Source organism: Cryptomeria japonica, chromosome 4 (genome assembly GCF_030272615.1).
Source record: "Cryptomeria japonica chromosome 4, Sugi_1.0, whole genome shotgun sequence".
NCBI lineage: Eukaryota > Viridiplantae > Streptophyta > Pinopsida > Cupressales > Cupressaceae > Cryptomeria > Cryptomeria japonica.
Genome location: NC_081408.1, coordinates 699097750 through 699115827, shown reverse-complemented (window position 1 = coordinate 699115827; position 18078 = coordinate 699097750). Strand labels below are relative to the sequence as shown.

At 34.2% G+C, this 18078-nt stretch overlaps 1 protein-coding gene across 1 annotated transcript; it reads left to right on the top strand.

Moving 5' to 3' along the window:
- Positions 1 to 11033: 11033 nt before the first annotated feature.
- LOC131071674 (putative UPF0481 protein At3g02645) lies at positions 11034 to 12413 on the top strand. The gene has a single exon (XM_058007611.2). The coding sequence runs from the start codon at positions 11034 to 11036 to the stop codon at positions 12411 to 12413; it is 1380 nt and encodes a 459-aa protein (XP_057863594.2).
- The last annotated feature ends 5665 nt before the right edge of the window (positions 12414 to 18078 follow it).

Below are 18078 nucleotides of genomic sequence, written 5' to 3'. Positions count from 1 at the left end.
TCTTGGTAGTTATCTCTTTTTCCTTCAATTTGCTAAGGTATTCTAATGCTTCTACGCCTGATTCCTCCAATTGAGTGTGTAGTTCATTCAATTGCACATGGATGACAACATCTTTATTGATGGTAGCTTTAGGTATCATATTTGTCAATAATGTTTTGACCTTCCGAAGTACTCAGTTCTTCTGTTGTATTGCTATTTGTCTTTCTTGCTCTGCTTTGGCTTTACAAAGTTCACCGAATTCTATCAGTGCTTGTCCTTTTAATTTGGTGAGGTCAACATTTGGTAACACAATAGGATTTGACAGATCAATCTTAAAACTATGTCTTTTTGCTTTCTTCTCCTTTGATGATGATGCCTTTGCTGAATGAATGGGTACAATGGCTTTGGAGACTTGACCTTCATTGGTATGTTGCTCGATAGAGGCAACACTTTTGTCAGTTCTTGTAGCCTCTATTTTATCCTTTGGTGTTTCCTTGCTTGAAGTATTAGTGGCAACTATCTTGGTGCTTGAAGGAACTTGAGAAGTTGGCTCACCGGTGGCCTGAGAGGTAGGTTCATCTTGTTTAACCTTTGGAGCCTCTGTGCCTTCATCTGTGTCCTAAAGTTTCTCGGCTGAGACTTGTTGAGTGAGCAGAGGATAGGACTTGACCTATTCCAAAACTGATTCACATGACACCAGTTTGGCATAGGCGTTTCCTTCTATCATTTCTTCGTCTTGTGCTTAAGTGTCCATGACATCCTCATCTAACTGAATAGTGGAATTAGGATCTTGCCCGGTGATGTCAACTATTTCTTCTTCACCTTGTGGTTCTTCAGCCTGAATCCTGAATATCTTCTTCCATTTCTCTTTGGTTTCATTTTCAACTTCTAGATATAGGCCATTCATCATTTTTAAGGCTCTTTGTTTGACTTGAAAATTTTTCTGGTAGTTTTTCGAGTGATCTTTAATTTCATCTACTGACATATCTAGAAAGAGATGTACCAAAACTCTTTCTCTTATTTGCTTCTCCGAGTCCATAGCATATTTCCATCTATTATCAATATGTGAATATAATGCTTTTGGAAGAAAACCAGTTACTTCCAATGGAATTACTCGAAATTTGAGAAGTGCACTAATTAAAGTCTCTTCTATTTGTCTCTTCTCTTCATCTATTCTAGTATCATATTTTACATATCTAAATGACCCAAATCCACCATATTCATTCAATTTTGTACAAAAATTGTCAACACTATGTACATCTTCCTTTGTGCTTTTCACAATCTGAAATTTATTTACATCTTCTGACTCTGTGTCACTTTCCTCTTTATCCAAAATTACTCTCTTGTTCTTCTTTTTATAGGTTTTTGTAACTTTAGGAATTTCTAAATTCTTTTGCTTCTTATCGGGTGACATAGCAGAAGATCTGGTGTTCGGTTGCTTCACTGGTGGGGTCGGTGATACCTTGGTTGCAACTTGTTTCTTTCTTTTCAAAATTTTGCCCTTTGGCAACTCGGTGCTCAAAGTAATTGCTGCTTCTTGAGCTTCAGACTCTTATTCGATTGAAAGTTGATCACTCTTAGTAGGAGTGGAGGTAGAACCTTCTCCAAACTTTTCAGTTAAGTCCTTGATCATTCTTGTGGCTTTCCTTGTAGCCTTTGGTACAACTATGCTCATTTTTACTTTTTCCTTCACCTCTTCATAGGTGCCATATCTTATCTCGATAGCATGCCTTGGAAGTGCTAAGAAGGCATGTATCTGTTGTTGAGCAATGTCAAAATCTATTTCATAACCCATAGGCGGTAGTGATTGAGTCCTGGGTTCTACTGTGCTAACATAATAGTAGTCTGTATCCAACTTAAAACATATGGTATCCTTGTATTTTTCCACTAGTTGAGGTGGAATCCCATACCTGCTATGCATCTTTTCCTAGAATTTGTTGAAGTAATCATCCATTATCGTGTTGAAATTTTCACCTAGCTGATTGATGAAATCATTTATTTGATGGGTGATAGGTTGGTGTAATTCCCAAACAACGTTACCGACTAACGGAAAGAATTTCTGAAAATAGAAGAACATACACACTAATAGTGACCCAAAATTTAGTGTATTAGTAGTATTATTCTTCTTTGGTTTCCTTATTGTATTTAGATTTTAAAAAAGATTCTTCAACAACACTTCACATAAATCAATTTGCATACCCTTTTTAATGATTTTGTAGGCCAAATCTATAGCTGCACACGGTACACCATTTTCTCTTGCCGACTGGAAGAAACAATAACAAATAACTCTAATAGTGAAATTAAGTTCTGCATCTATCACATTGTTCAACTTAAGACCTCTGCTATCAGACTCAACTCCTATTAATGTTATCAATTCCTTCTATGAAATCATTTTTTGTGCTCGGGCATGGTCAAATATAGGATATCTAGTTATCATTTGAATGATCTCCTTGGTGATCTTGAAAGGTTGATCCTCTAGCCACATAAAATCATCATGTACTCAGCTCAAGACAAATTTGACCCATTGTGGTTTGAGGACTCTAGGGTAGGTTAGGGCTTCGGTTAATCCCTTAATTTTGATATGCTCAAACTTGCTGTCCAAATTTCCATCCATGCACAACTTATCATACATATCCTTAATCTCAATGTGACCTAGCTCATCAACTCTATACTTGGTATAAAATCTAACATCTTCAATCAACAGTACCTTATCCAAAATAAGAGAAAATGCAGTTTTCTCATCGGGTTCGGAAGCCACTTTGGGAGGTAAGGTATATTTCAGTGTAGGCTTCTCAATGGTCTCTACTACAACGGGTTTCTGAACTTTTGGGGCCATTACAAACTGAAATTCTTCTTACGAAATAGCTTAGGGTTTCAAATAACTAGAAAACGCTTCCAACTTAGTAAATATTTCGCAAATATTAACAACTTGACTTGATCGGTTAACTACTAAAATGTGGTTTTAGATTTGCTAAATACCTTGAATTCTCTCTGGAAATGTTTGATCGCCTTTGGATTCGCTCTGCTCTGCTCTTTGAAAACTGGTAAGTGAAAAATGACCGCGCTCAATACTTTTAATACCTCCTTTTGACCTTATCAAGATTCGTGTGGTTAGGTATAATAAGCATTAAATGCACTTGGTTTCCCTTTACCGACTAACTCTCTTATTAGCTTTTACCGACTAGATAGGCTTACTAGTTTTACCGACTTCCCTGGTACATCAAAAGACTAGATAATTTTTTGAACTTGCTATTGCATCTTAGCTATGCAGATTTTGAATTTAAGTGCACAAATACATAGGAATTGTTAAGATCTAACCTTTGAGAATGTAGTCCCTCCATACCTTCATTGACTAATCCAAAGTAGATGCACCTAACTCAATAGGTAAGGTGCTTCCTTCATTGGTTGACACATTTTCCTTCTTTTTCCAAAATTTCTGCAATTTGCTTTTTATCTCCTCAGTATCTCCTCTCGGTTGGTCTTTGCAGTCTTTAGCTATGTGTCCAACTTTCTGACAATGAAAACATACCATTCCTAGACTTCTCCATGATCTCCGATTGTTCATTCCAAACCTTATCATACAATTTGCACTTATATGTCCATATCTTCCATAGCATTCACACCAAATTATTGTATTGTAATCCCATGGTACTGAAGTATATTGTCGATTGAGATTTGTGTGAGTTCTGTAGCTTCTAGTATTTGCTCGATGTGGAGTCCACATATAGTTTTTCTGCTTAAACCAACATTTCTCGGTGTTGTGTCCATATCTATTGCAGTTTTTGCAAAACCCTTTATATTTTGCCTTCTCATAATTATTGACACACTTTGTTCTACATTTCTTAGATGTGTGGCCATACTTTTTGCAATTGTAACAATAACCATTAAACCTAGTAACATTCAGTTGCTTACCTTTTCTGATTCGACAAACGTTGGCAGTATGTCCTTGTTTTCCACAGTAGCTGCAAATAGGCTTCTTGTCCTTGATGTTTTTTTTGTTTCCAACTTGCTTTGATGATTCTCCTTTCTCGATAGTGTTGATCCCTTTCTCGATAGAGTTGTTTCCTTTGTAACCGAGTCCTGCAGTTTTGTTAGGTTTTCTCATATTTAGTTGCCCATCCAACATTCTTGATGCTTCATGGCTTTTCCTTAGTGTTTCTTTTGACTTCTTTTATGCTTCTAGTTCATTGGTCAATCTTGATATTTCAAGTTTCAATGCTTGGATCTCATTTTCCTTTTGAGTAGCTTCATGATGTGCATAGTCCAATTGATCTGACTCATTATGTTGAACTACAGTCATCCTTGATATTTCATTATTCTTCGAAGTCACCATTTCTTCTAGCTGTTGTTTTTCTCCTTCTATAGTTCATTTATTATCTTCAACTATTCTCAATGCATCAAGATTTTTAGTCATCTATGTGCTAAAATACTCATGTTGCCTTCTCATTTCTTTTAGCTATTCACTAAGTGCTTTGCTCTTTTCTTTCAGTTCTACAATCATTTCTTCAAATTCTTCTGATATGCTATTCTTAGATGATGTCTCAATTTGTTCCACCAACTCTTGTGAGTCTTGTAAATCATCAGACAACCTTCTTCTGACTTTCAATGATCTCTACATTTCCCTTCGCATGTCTGCAATCATTTGATTAGCATGATCCAATTCTTCTTGAAGATTCACAATCCTACAAGATTGTTTATAGCCTTCCATTGATAGGATCTTTCTCTTTAGGCTGTGAGACCCTTTATCAAGAGTAAAGCTCTGATAAAAATTGTTAGGTCCTACTTGGAAAGCTAATGTACTGAGAGGGGAGGCGTGAATCAGTACTTCAAAACTTTTCTTCTGAAATAGTTTTACTGATAAACACAAACTATGTATTGCTAGTCTCAAAGATATAAAATACTGAAACATAATCATAAAGATAACATGCATCAAAATATCACTCCATAACACAATGATTTTTGGTCATGCAGAAACTCTTGGTTAGAGAGAAAAACTACAATGGGGATGGCACCCACAACTTCACTACTATAGTAATCAAGATTGCTCGGTTAGAGCTACATGTTTAGCCATTTCTGATAGCTTACCCTATTAGGAGTATAAAGATCTTTAGATCTACCTTGCTAAAGGATTTTACAAACACTTCTACAAAATATTGTACCTGGTTAAAGGCTTTACAATTTATAGACTTTATTAGAGTCTTTTACCCTGTTAAAGGTTTCTATTACAACTTAATATTTCAATCAAAATCTTTACAAAATACCTGCAACTTCACATCTGAAATGTTATAGAAAACTTTATGTGCTTCATATGAAATTACCTTTCTCATAGCATTCCTCGGTAATCAATAAATCAACTCGATAACCACTTTTGTATTCTTTGTTCCTTAAACTGTTCTCTGAAACCTTCTCGGTAACCTGTGATTATCTATGTCAATCTTCTTCCTTCATGCTTGACTTAATCATTCCTTCATCTCTCTGCTCTTGATTGACCTTACATGTCACCTCTCTCCATATACTCAAATCATGTTGTTTATATAGATCTCTGAAATGGTGATCTGTTCATGCTTCGATCATACAAACATGTTTTATTGAATGAATAAACATAGAAATTATTTCATTGGATATTCTTCCTCAAAATCATACAAAATCTTTAAATGCAATTTCCAATGTAGTAATGGTTTCATCTTCTCGAATTATGTAACACGTTTCACATGTGTGTCTAGGTTCATTGAATCTGGTAACACGTTTTCACTTGGTTCAGATTAACTTGGTATACCTTCTTTGTTGCTCGGTAAACATATAAACTTTACTCGGTAGACATTTTGCATGTTTCTCGGTTCACAGCTCGGTGTGTATCCTCTCAGTGACTTGTCTCTCTTCTGTAACCGACACCGATGGCCTTGGTATTTACCGACTGAACTTTTTGGTAGTATTAACCAACTAGTGTATATAGAATGACTTTGGGCATAAAACTAATGACAACTTAGTAAATAGTAACACTATCTTGGGCCCCTCCCCCTGACCTATCTCAAATTTGAAGTAGGAAAGCCCCCGCTATGTTGGCTCATGTCAGAAAATTATTCAATTAATCATACAGGAAAGTATATAAGAGGGAATTCCCCTCCCATTTGAGATATATCCACAATCATTACCAGGCATCTGAGCACACACAAGAGATCAAGAACTCAAGCATTCAAGAGAAATTGAGCATTTTCAATTTTCATTCAAGCTTTGGAGTAGAAGTAGAGTCAATATTTCAAGCATTAAAGAGGAGATCATCATTCTAATCCATGAAATCATAATTCCATGTGGAGGCAAACAAAAATTCACAAGGAGGTATAAGCATTTCATTTTTCAATCAATTCAACATCCCCTCAAAGAGGAGGATTTCTATTTTCAATCATTTCTATTACATTATTTCAACCACTTGGTTAATTCCAAAACTGGGGTTTGACTTGAGGCAAACCCCTACTCCCAACACATTTCTCTTTCCTTCTCTGCGTAGGAAGAAGGTGTGCAATTGTTATTCTAAAATTAAGCTTTAATTGTAGAGATCGAAAAACTTTTTTCTGTGCACAAAAATTTCAAAAGAACTAATAGGAGGGCGACCTGGTCTAGACACATGGTCCCTTCAACTTTTGGCAAATTTCACATAGCGGCTCCGAATCATCTCAAACTTCTCAGATCCAGGTGCACGACAAAATCCCAAATCTGTAGCTTGTTGTTTTCTCATATTTGTCTTCATTTCTAGCACTTAGTCTTAATTCAGCTAGTCAACTTACAAAAGAGGGTCAAATACATTTCAAAGAAAACCAGTCTACTTAGTATTCAATCCTTGCATAATTTAGGATTGGATATAGTAGATTCATCCTCCTCTTTTGAATGTAAAGTCTCCCCAAGTGAAAATTGAGCTTAGTGAATTCTCCTTTCCATGTGGTGAATTTGCTAAGCTCTCCAATTTTCCACTTTACACTTCCAAGCAAGGTTAGTGAGACCTTGGACATTCCATGAGAGGAAATTCATTTATCACCCTCTCACATGCCATCCTCATCCTCAATAGAACTAGTTATGCAAGAAAGAGGCCCTAGACCAAAAGATTGACAACCCATTCTATTGTTTTCTTGGAACAATATCACCTTCCTCTGCACTCCCAAGAGGGCTATGAGAATGAAAAAGTATATTAATAGGGGTTGAAATATTAGAGGTTGACTGTGGAGTTCGCACTAGAGATTGATGAACAGAATCCTCAAGAAAATTATCTTTCCCCTTCTCCAAAGGATTTGAAATTGGAGGTGGCACTGGAGGAGGCTATTGCACTTTATGAGCTATGTTACTAGCTAAAGGTGCCTTACCCTTGCTAGTAACCGTAGTCTATTTTTCTTCATTCTTTGCTACCTCAAGAGCAGGTCGAGAAGTATTTGCAACCATGTGAGGGGTAGCAACTTTGGGAGCTTCCAAAGGACAATAATTAGTTTTGTAGTGCCTCAATTGAGAACTCAAACAAGTGTTAAGAAAATTTAGATACGGGACCTGGTGAGAATGGCAAAGCCCTCCAATATAAATATCAATGGTCTCTTTTAAATCTTGAGACAAATCAACCTCTACACAAACCCTCCTTTGAGGTCATGCGTGATAGAATTAGTCTGGTTCAACACAAATAACCTTCCCTATGGAAGTAGCAATAGAAAATAAAATATGCCAATAAGACAAAAGAAGACCCAAAAATTCAACCCAAAATGGGACCCAAAGTTTTTTATTCTCGAAGATATAGAAATCACAAGATCAAGGTTAGAAAACAAGTAACAAAAACTTGACATACTAGGAGGCATTTTGAAAAATGAGCGATACATGGTTAACCACAACAAAGTGAAAAAGAAAAAACCTTTTGGTAAGGCTTTGGATGCCAACAAGGTAGATCCCATGAGGGGCTCATGGCATGGCAACCCAATCCTGGAGCATGCTTTTAGGGGGACCCTTCCAACAAAATACTAAATAAGCATATATTGCTCAAGCTATTGGCATGTAGAATCAAAATCAGTTGTAGGCAAAACGACGTCTCGGAGACTTTTAGAAGACTTACCTCATTAAAAAATTTCAAGGAATGTTCTAATAGAATAATTAGATTATTTTGGGTGAAAGGATGGATATTAAGTGTAATCTTTACCTTCTAATGATAGGGAAAATAAACTCTAAAATCAAGTATTATTTACTTTAAGAGATTTTTATTTTCTTGGAGACGTTTTTAATTGTTTTTTCAAGTAAATTATAGGTCTTTATTACTTACACATATGTATCCGTAGGATTGGGCAATTCTTTAAATCAAGATTCTAATAATTAATAGAAAATCATAATCAAATTATCAAAACATTGTGTATAATTTAGAATAGCCATTAATAGAACATAAATATTCAATATAATAAAATTAATTTTTTTATTCGATTTGATTCTTAAGTCACAAACTAGTTAGATAATAGAACTCAAAAAATTCATCAAAAATTATTCTACATTAACAACCCATGTACAGTAATTTTAAGTATGGTATGATATTAGGAATTACGTTATTAACAATGCTAAGTAATTGATACATCTAATCAATTGCCATGTCAAATTATTTATCTCGAAGATTATAAAGATATTAGAAAATTTAATATGTTCAATCTTAAATCTAAAACTTGTGTATAGTATTCCACACCTAGGTTATGCTCTTTCTTAAAAGAATTGTTTGCCAATATTTTTTTAATTGTCTAGGTGAGACATAATTAAAAGAAAATGAGCTTACCCCTTGTTGTCATATGGATTTTCCTTGCCAAATCCAAGCAATTATTAGGGTTACAAACACCTCCTCAAGATGGTGAGGATAAATCTATTGAATATTATACTTTCAACAAAGAAAAGACTACACCTTTTACAAACTAAAATTTTGATACATTAAAAAAAAATGATGCAAATGGCGAGATATCCATTTAGCCCAAGGTTATACCTTATATGTTGAAAATGTAATAAATAAAAGTATATAGATAGTAAACACAATGTGAGAGATCAAACAAATGAAGGATATCCAATAGAATTCCCTCCAAGGGGATACTGGCATTTAGGAATCATCTAAGCTTGCAAGGGTTACAAAATCTATATGCTCCTTGACTTCCTCTAAAATATTCGCATTCATTAGAATGATGTCTGATATTGTCATCAAGTAGTCCATACAAATGTTGGGTAATAGTTGTCACCAAGGAGAAAAGATGACCCCTCAAATGTATCCTCCAAATTTGTAGTAGACGAATGAAAAGTGAAGTTAGATAGAAAATTTCAACTATCTTCCTTTCTTCCATATCGGGCACCACTTTATCAAATTCCGCATGCATAAGGAAAAGGCGTGAAAGAAATATAATGAGAATTAGTAATTTATAAACAATCATAGCCTCAAATTGCTAGACCTACAACTAGATAGTCCCAAAGTGAGTTCTAATTTTCATCTTGTAGACCTAGTAGAAGGCAACAATTTTTTTCTTTTGAATTATTAATTCAAGCTTAGATTCAACAATATTGTACATAGGCCTATGTCAGAGTCATAAGGGACGCTTTCTTTAAAGGGATCCATGTTGTAATTTAGTAGGTATTCTATCTACTCGTCAAGTTGAAAGCTACTTTATAAAAGGAACTTGTTTCAAAAAAGTGATCTTTGTTGCTTACAACAATCACCTAGATGACATATAAATTGACAAAGTCTTGGATAAATTCTATTTTAAATTATACAATTGATTAGATATTGCAAGTCTCATCACCACATACCTCAATCACATAAGAATAAGCAATTTTTTTGCTTTGCTGCATTGAAACAAAATGGAGAGACTCAACAAACAAATTATCCTGATAGTTGCATTTAATAAAAATACGAAGGACAGTTTGTTAACCTCAGTTTGAAGTATGAGAACAATACTTATTATTTTCATGGTTGATATTTTTATTATTTATTTACCTGCATTCAATAGATAATATTTGTGAGGATTGATAAAAGAAATGGCTACATTTGATTGGGTCTTTATGTCTTTTCCATTAAAGAAGATAAGATTTTGTACACTTTCTTAGATTTTTCTAGATTTTCTTTTTTCCACATCTTGTCGATGGAATTATAGATATAAATAATTTGGCTCAAAGAAAAAATAAAAAATTGGATTGTGCAATAGGAAAAGAAAAATAATATTTTTAAAAAAAATATTATAAAAAATCAAGTGGCTTTATCACCCATTTTATTGTCAAACATTAGGAAATTTGGTCAACCTAGTTTAATTCTTGCTTCTCATTGATTGATGCATCAACATTCAAAATGTTGACATCATCCTAAGAATACTATTAGAGTACTATTTTCCATTACAATAATAGATAAAACTATTTGTGTATTTTGAAATAAATATAAACATTATGAAATTTGATCAATCTAATTTAATTCTTAATTCTGATTGTTTGATGCTTTGATATTTAATAGATATGAGTGAATGCATTAATATTGCTACCCTGGATCTAAAAAATATCAAAAGTTTTAGTGCTCTTGATACCCAAAAAAAAATATATATATATAAAAACATAAAAATAAAAATAAAAATAAAAATTGAGAGTCAATTTATGATGCTGACCTTTTTGAACGAAAATATTAACTGTCCATGGAAATGTTTTATCAGATGTAAAATTCCAGACATTGCTCGCTAGATTGATGGAGGGTCAAGAAAGTAGGGAGCTGCTTTTGAGTTGACGTGAGGTCGTTCACTGCCTGCCGGAGTTTTAATTGAAAAATTCAACTTTAACATGGGCACATTTTCCTTCAAAAAATTTAACTTTCACATGAGCACATATTCCTTGAGCTGTAGTGTTAAATATTTACCCCTTAAAAAGTGTAACCTTTTCTATCTTAAAACGTTGAATTAACCAGACAAGGACATAAGAATGAGCTGCTTGTTTCAAATTTGACGGTCCATTACGAGGCCGTATCTGTTTTATTTATACTAGATGGGTTTTCATAATGTTCAGAGCGTTGCATTTGGTTAGATTGTTTAGAGTTAATGGCGCTTGTTGGTTCAAGTGATGAACTTATTTCAGACGAATGGATTGCTGAAGTGCAAAAGATAGTTGAAGCAAGAGACGGTGATGGTAGTGTTTCAGTTGGTACAGAGAGCAAGCGCGTTCCAGAGGTTGTGGCGGAGGCCAAAGCAGACGCATACGCTCCTCTAATTGTGTCGCTGGGGCCTTACTACTATCGCGCCCTCAGGGATGCTCCTGTCGGGCCTTTGCATCATGGCCTCTCCATCATTTCCCAGATGGAAATGTACAAGCTCAAATATTTCAAGGATGCTGTGCGCAATGATCCAGAACGTATTTGCGAGTTTCTCGAAAATACGGTCCAGCCCAACAAATCTAAATTGGAGCAGTTTTACAACTGGAAACTGGATACGCAGGAAGACTTTCGAAAGTTTGGGTGGATGATGATGGTAGATTCCTTTTTCCTCTACCAGTTTCTGAAGGATGCTTGTGATCAAGCTGGTCAATCTCGCCTTCCCTCAGCAACGGGAAGCATAAAGTGTGACATTGTCAAGTTAGAAAACCAACTTCCTCTTTTCCTTCTCAATCAAGCTCATGATCACCTCACTCTAAACGGTGATGGTAGCTTTGATGAGCTCTTGAAGAGGCAGATGGCTAGTCTGTGTTCGTTTGACAAATTTGAGTGTTCCTCAGTTAAGAATGAGGGCGAGGAGAAACATCTGTTGGCCTACATGCACAAATGTGTTTCCTCCTTTCTCCAAATGGAGGAAGAAAAACACGGATCCAATTGCTTCCAGGAATCTCAGATTGCCATTGGAGGGGCCATTAGCATAGCATGCCGTACTTGCTGTTTTCCTCAAGCGAGAGCCGGCCGAAGTGATTTTAAGATTAATGCCAGGAAGCTGGTCAAACATGGAATTACGTTGACACCTTTTATTCTCGGCAAGAGCATGCAGCAAATCAGATTCGACAGGTATTCCGGCACCCTTTATCTTCCAAAGTTGACTGTAACTGACATGTTCACTGAAGTGGTGTTGAGGAATTTGCTAGCACTGGAGTTCATTGAGACGAATCGAGGGACGGTGATAACACAGTATGTGGAGCTCATGAAAAGCCTCATCGACACAGCCAAGGACGTTAAAGTCCTCAGAAAATGTGGCGTTATAGTTCCTGGAAGCAGCATGATAAGCGACGACTACATTGCTGCCATGTGGAAGGACATTTGTAAGCCTTTCTTTGCAGCCTCCGTTCATCCTTCCCTTCAATTTGAGCATATCAAGGAATCGCTCAACAGAAAGTACTATATAGTAAAAGGCAAAGCTGTCTGCCTCGCAAAGGGTTTTTGCTTGGTGCAGACCCCTTTCAAACTAGTCAAGGGAATATGCATGGTTATGCTAGGTTAGAAAAAAACTTGTTGCTGGTATGAGTATATGGAATGGGTATGAGTATATAGAACGGGTATGCCAAGACTGTTATCATAATGGGTATCTGGGATTAGGTTTCGTGCTGGATGAACGGTGTAGCTTGAATTTGTGTGACCTTCTGAAATTCAGAATAGATAGTAATTACAAATGTGTATGCTTGTGTCTAATATCAGAGTGTGCTTTAAATATCAGATCATTATTAGAGTCAGCGGTATAAAATCAATGTGTAGCCTCAGCTGCCATTGTTCTGTTATATTGTATTCTGCTGCTCTCCTAAGAGACTGTCTATTAGTTCTGTTTGTATACTGATATGTTGAGGACTGGCTTATTGATAGTAAAATTGGACTTCCAAAACTACCGTAGTGTTATTGCTCCTTATTAAGTCAAATCTCTAGTTGAATGGCATAAAGACTTAAATGCTTCGTTCTTTAGTTTATAGATAAAATCTTTTTTTCAGTGGAATTCTGTAAATAGACAAAATCAAAGTAATTCTGAATACTAATCTAATGGCAAGCTTTGGACTTGATTTTCTTGTTTGCCAAGCTTGAAGCAAATTTGACTGACTGGTAATGTTCTGCAATTGACATATAGAAGACATACTGCTAAATGAAGATTGAGTTATGCTGATCAATTGCATGCGATGTCTTTTGTTTTCTAGTGTTTTAGGTTTTTTTATTTTTATTCCTTTTTTAATTAATAATATTTTATTACAGTTCTGTTATTTTTGCTGTTCAGTATAATGTTAGAGCTTTAAATTTTTATATTTTAATTGGTATCAGAGTAGGTTGCAGATTTTTTATTATGCAGAAAGCAAAATTAGATTAAAAGTTGTTTCTGGATAGTTAATAGCAGTAGCTTTCCATTTCAACTTTCATTGTTTATAAGAGAAAATTATTAATATTAGGATATCTACTATGAAAATTATGAATATAGTATAAGAATTCAAGAAAAATTTACAGCTCCTCTTTCTCCATCAAATGAGTCTCAAGGGGAAACTTTTACTAATATTAGATGTGGTAGAAAACGAGAAAAGGGTTTTGTGGCTCATAGAAACATCTAATGTGTATTGTGAATGATATGGACACTATAAATCTGAATTACGAAAGGACGAATCTGATTTGAATTAGTCAAGAGTTAACTATTTTAAAGAGTCTTCTAAAGATGTGACACATTAAATTCTTATATAATTTGACAAAATAAAATCAAAAGAATGTACCAGTCCTAGATAATGACTATTCAAATCATATGATAAATAAATCTAATAATTATCAAATTAGATGATTATGTGAGAATTCAAGTGAAATTTGATGATGAAGAGGTTGATATAATAAGGAACGGTATCTTTGCAGTGAAAACTAAGTAGAACCTACTTGTGTTTGTGATACTTTGCACATATCAAAACTACAACACAATCTTTTAAATATTGAGCAATTTATAGCAAAAAAATTATAAATTCGTGTTTCAAGATAACTACTATTTAATTATTGATAAAGCAACAGATTATCATCTTTTACCAAAGATTTTTATAATAGAAAATAACTTATTTCCTCTCACATTGGTTTCCACTAAGGTGCATGCTCAAAACAATAAAAAATGATTCACAGTAAATCTCACAAAGTTATAGTCTTCTAAATTTTCAAGCATTAAATTTGTTTCACAAGAAGAATTTGGTGAGATAACTTCCTACAATTTGAACCAAAGAGGAAGTTTTTCAGGAGATATTTTCTTATGGAAAAGCAATAAAGGCAAAAATATCAAATAAAGCTTCTGCATGTTAATATTTATGATGATATACAAGAAGAATTTTTTAATAAAATTCTTTTTTTTTTATTATGATTTCTCTCACCACACATGAATTTAGTGGTTACACCAAGAAGAATCTGTAGGCAACATATAAAATTGTTTTCTAATATATACTAGATGTAGATTCATAAAATTTAGAGCCTTAAGTTTAGTCATTAAAGTGATGCAATGTTCACTAAAGTGTTGGCGTAAAACTAACTATATTACATTGTTTGATCTCGTTCAGTTATAGAACCATTTCCTTAGAACCGTTTCCTCCCATAAAATCTCTGAAATCATGCAATATGAACATCAATAAAGTATTTACCATTTTTACAATATGGTATCAAAGTAGGTCTGAGATGTGAGTAGATGGAAGGCAGTTAGGCTGTTATGAATTGGGCTAGCGGAAGATTCAAAGGTTTTTATTACCAAAGAGACAACAATTTAGAAACATCAGTTTTCTTCACCCTTTTGAAAATGTGATTTGTTCTTTTGGAGAGGCCGTAGGTCAATTCTTTCTTGCTAAGATCTTTATATTGGGAGAGCTATAAGTGTTTTGCAAGCGGCAGATTGCCTGTTGGAGGGTGATTTGTATATAGGAAAACGTTGTGCGCTTCCAGTAAGATAACGTAGACTGGAATGATAAAGCCACGGGAATAATGTGAGTTTTCAGGCATTTAGAAATTGTTTTAAGAGAAAGCGATGAGAAGGGCGTGATGTGAGAGAAGAGATGTTTGAACGATAGGAGAATCTAATATAAGAGTATTTTTATCAATCTGACTACATTTTCCTTTGATTATAGTTGGCCAAGATTTAATGAAAAATGTGATGTGATGAAAAAGTGTACGCATCCAGCGAGTTGAACCTGAAGAGTGGCTAATTCTGTAAGTTGATAGTGGAAGGTTGACACCTCTACTGTTTGCGCCAATGTTGAAGTTGCATGTTATGTGAATGCTAGTGTACTGAATCATAGCGGTGCATTTTTTAAATCTGTACTACTTTTGATGGCTACCAATCTGACAAACAGGGCAGGAATGAAGACAACAATACAATAGAACAATCATGGTAGAAAGTCTAGGTTAAAAACGGAGGCTACATTAACAAACTATCAACACTCATTTGTGACAAGAAACCTTCCTTTATGTAGAGGAACAACATTCGATAGTATTATGAAAAGCAAGTTATGACTGATTGTATGGCCAAAAACATGGAAGCCACCTAAAAGGTTCAGGAAATTCATGATAAAAAATTTGTGGATGTTGAGGCTAGGATTGTTAAATGTGAGGCTCCCCTCTGGGCATTATGGAAAGCAGTCATAATTTGGTAAGGTCTTTGTTGAGACTATGTCCACCATGGTTAACAAGTTGGAGAAAGTTCATATGGAAAGGACTACTGTGGATGTGGATAAGGATGTGGCTATTGGTGTTAAGAAGTTGGGTCCTCCAGGTAAACACACTCGTGCAAGCTTGAAAAAGAGAGTCATTGAAGTACCCTGGGACATTTTGGACTTGACGAATGTTGCCAAGAAGATGCATTAGTTGAGTGCTGATGTTACTTAGAATTTAAAGAATCTGGGTTGATTTTTTGTTTCAATTGTTCTGTCTGTGCTGGTTGTTTGCTAGCTTTTTGTTGTCTTGGTGGGCTGCGTGGTCTTTTTGGTTTGTATATGTTGTCTCTTGGCCCTGTGGGGTTTTATTTGATGGTTTTGTTCTATTATGGGCATTAAAGGATATATCTTCTATTATGGGCATTAAATGATATATCTTATGTATCTTTGATGTAAAGGGTTTCGGGTCCCTTCAAAACCTATTTTTTTTCATAATGAAAAAACATTCAATTGTATTGCTTTTTGTTGTGATATTGCTATCAAGATTCAACTATTTAGTTTTTGAGTCAAACTCATTGACCCATGATTCATGAGTAGTGGTTCACAAGAGCCCATCTCCCATGAGAATGAATGGAACACTTAGCACTCAATACATCTACATGATGCTAAAAAATGTGAAGCATTGGGACTTCCCCGGAGGTCACCCGTCCGAGTACTACTCCAACTCAAGTGCACTTAACCATGGAGTTTCCTCCAAGGTTAAGCCCACTTGGCTTGCAACCTCATTTGCAAAACTTTCAGCAAGAGTTGTGCCTTATGAACCATTCATTATAGAACCCCTTAGGCTCATCAATTGATAAGTGTTGTGTTACTTCTCTTCAAATTTATTTACACAAACAAAGAACAATCTTTCCTTAGAGAAGAAGGGTTCAAACTCCACCAACAGAGTAAAATGTCAAATGACTATTAATGCTATTCAAAGAATGCAATAATAAAGGGTTTTTACAAATCAAAAATTATCTCTATATATGATTTGCTATTTTTTAAGAAAAGGAGAATGAGTAATTTTTACACGTAAAATTAGAAAGAGTTCATATTATCAATTTAACCTTACACTCATTCCTCTTTCATGGTTTAATGAGTCAATTTTTCTAGTAGACCTTGCTTTGAATTTGCTTTTGACTTTTTCTCTATTGTGTCTAGTTTTTATCCTATAACTATGGATAGATGTTGATGGCAATAAATTAACGGTACAAATGCACTAAAGAGTTGTATAAACAAACATACACATATTTTGTTCTTAAATTTAAAATTGATTTAACCCTCTAGAAAGAGGGGAAAACATTTGTTGATGCATCCAGATATATAATGCTACAAAGTCCATCAAAAAGGAAGTAGAAAAGACTAAGTATTTTACCCAAAAAATTTAATGTCTCCAAAATTTAGGATTAAATAACACTTATGAAACACTAAAAGAGAAAAAACATATTAATAATAAACAACAAATTATCTATAAAAATCTACCAATAACTAAAGAAACTGAAGCCTAGATTGATAACATTCCAATAAATTTTCATGAAGGCATCCATATCCAAAACAAATTGAATTGGTTATCATTGTTATGAACCAACTCTTTTATACAAGTTATTGATATTGAGTTTCATGTTTGTACCAAATAGTTAAGCAAAGGTTTATAGAAAACCATAATAACCAAATTACTTGAGTTGTTTTTTATATATCGTTCCATAGTTCTTAGATTTAGTAAACTATCGTAACCATATTTACTTAACAAGAGATGTTTATATATAATCTAATTATAATTGTTAGGATTGAATGTATATAATAAAGTAAATTTAATATTATTTATTACTATAATTGATCATTTATAAAATTAGTGGCCAAACTTAGAAAGCAAGGTCCATCAAGCATTTCCTAAAGTAATTGTACATTGTATCAAGTTTTCTATAGCAATTTAAGTAGAGAGGGCATTAAAAATAATCAGAAAGCTTAATTTTACATCTTTCAATCTCTTCTTCTATAAAACTTTCCATTCCACCAAAAGAAATCAAGTTGCTTGTCATCTGCTTTTGTGATCAACAAACTAATTCATGCATTAGTGGGAAAAAAAAGTTGCACTTCCATTACTCACTACCATGTATTTTAACTTTTCTTACATGTTTTCTTACATTTTCTTAATATTTTAGAATCTCCTTATAAATCCATTATTTGCTTATTTCCCAATCCAAAACAACCATAGTATTTCAAATTTACGCTACAGTTCTAATACTTTCATGCATTTTTGTTTCTACGCCTAAACCAACTATGACTCTGTGGACTAGGGGAAGAGTACCAATAGCTGAAATAGTTCCAATAACCATCACCTTAATACCATGTTGACCCCCCAAAACATAAAAAAAAAATTGTTAGTACATAAATAAAAAAATACCAATAAATATTTATTTTAACACCAATACATGTTCACAAATGAACTAGTAGTTGAAAACAAAAAAGTAAAAAAAATAAACAACTACT

Excerpts from the sequence above, each read along its gene's own strand:
- LOC131071674 (XM_058007611.2), top strand. The coding sequence starts at position 11,034 with ATGGCGCTTGTTGGTTCAAGTGATGAACTTATTTCAGACGAATGGATT.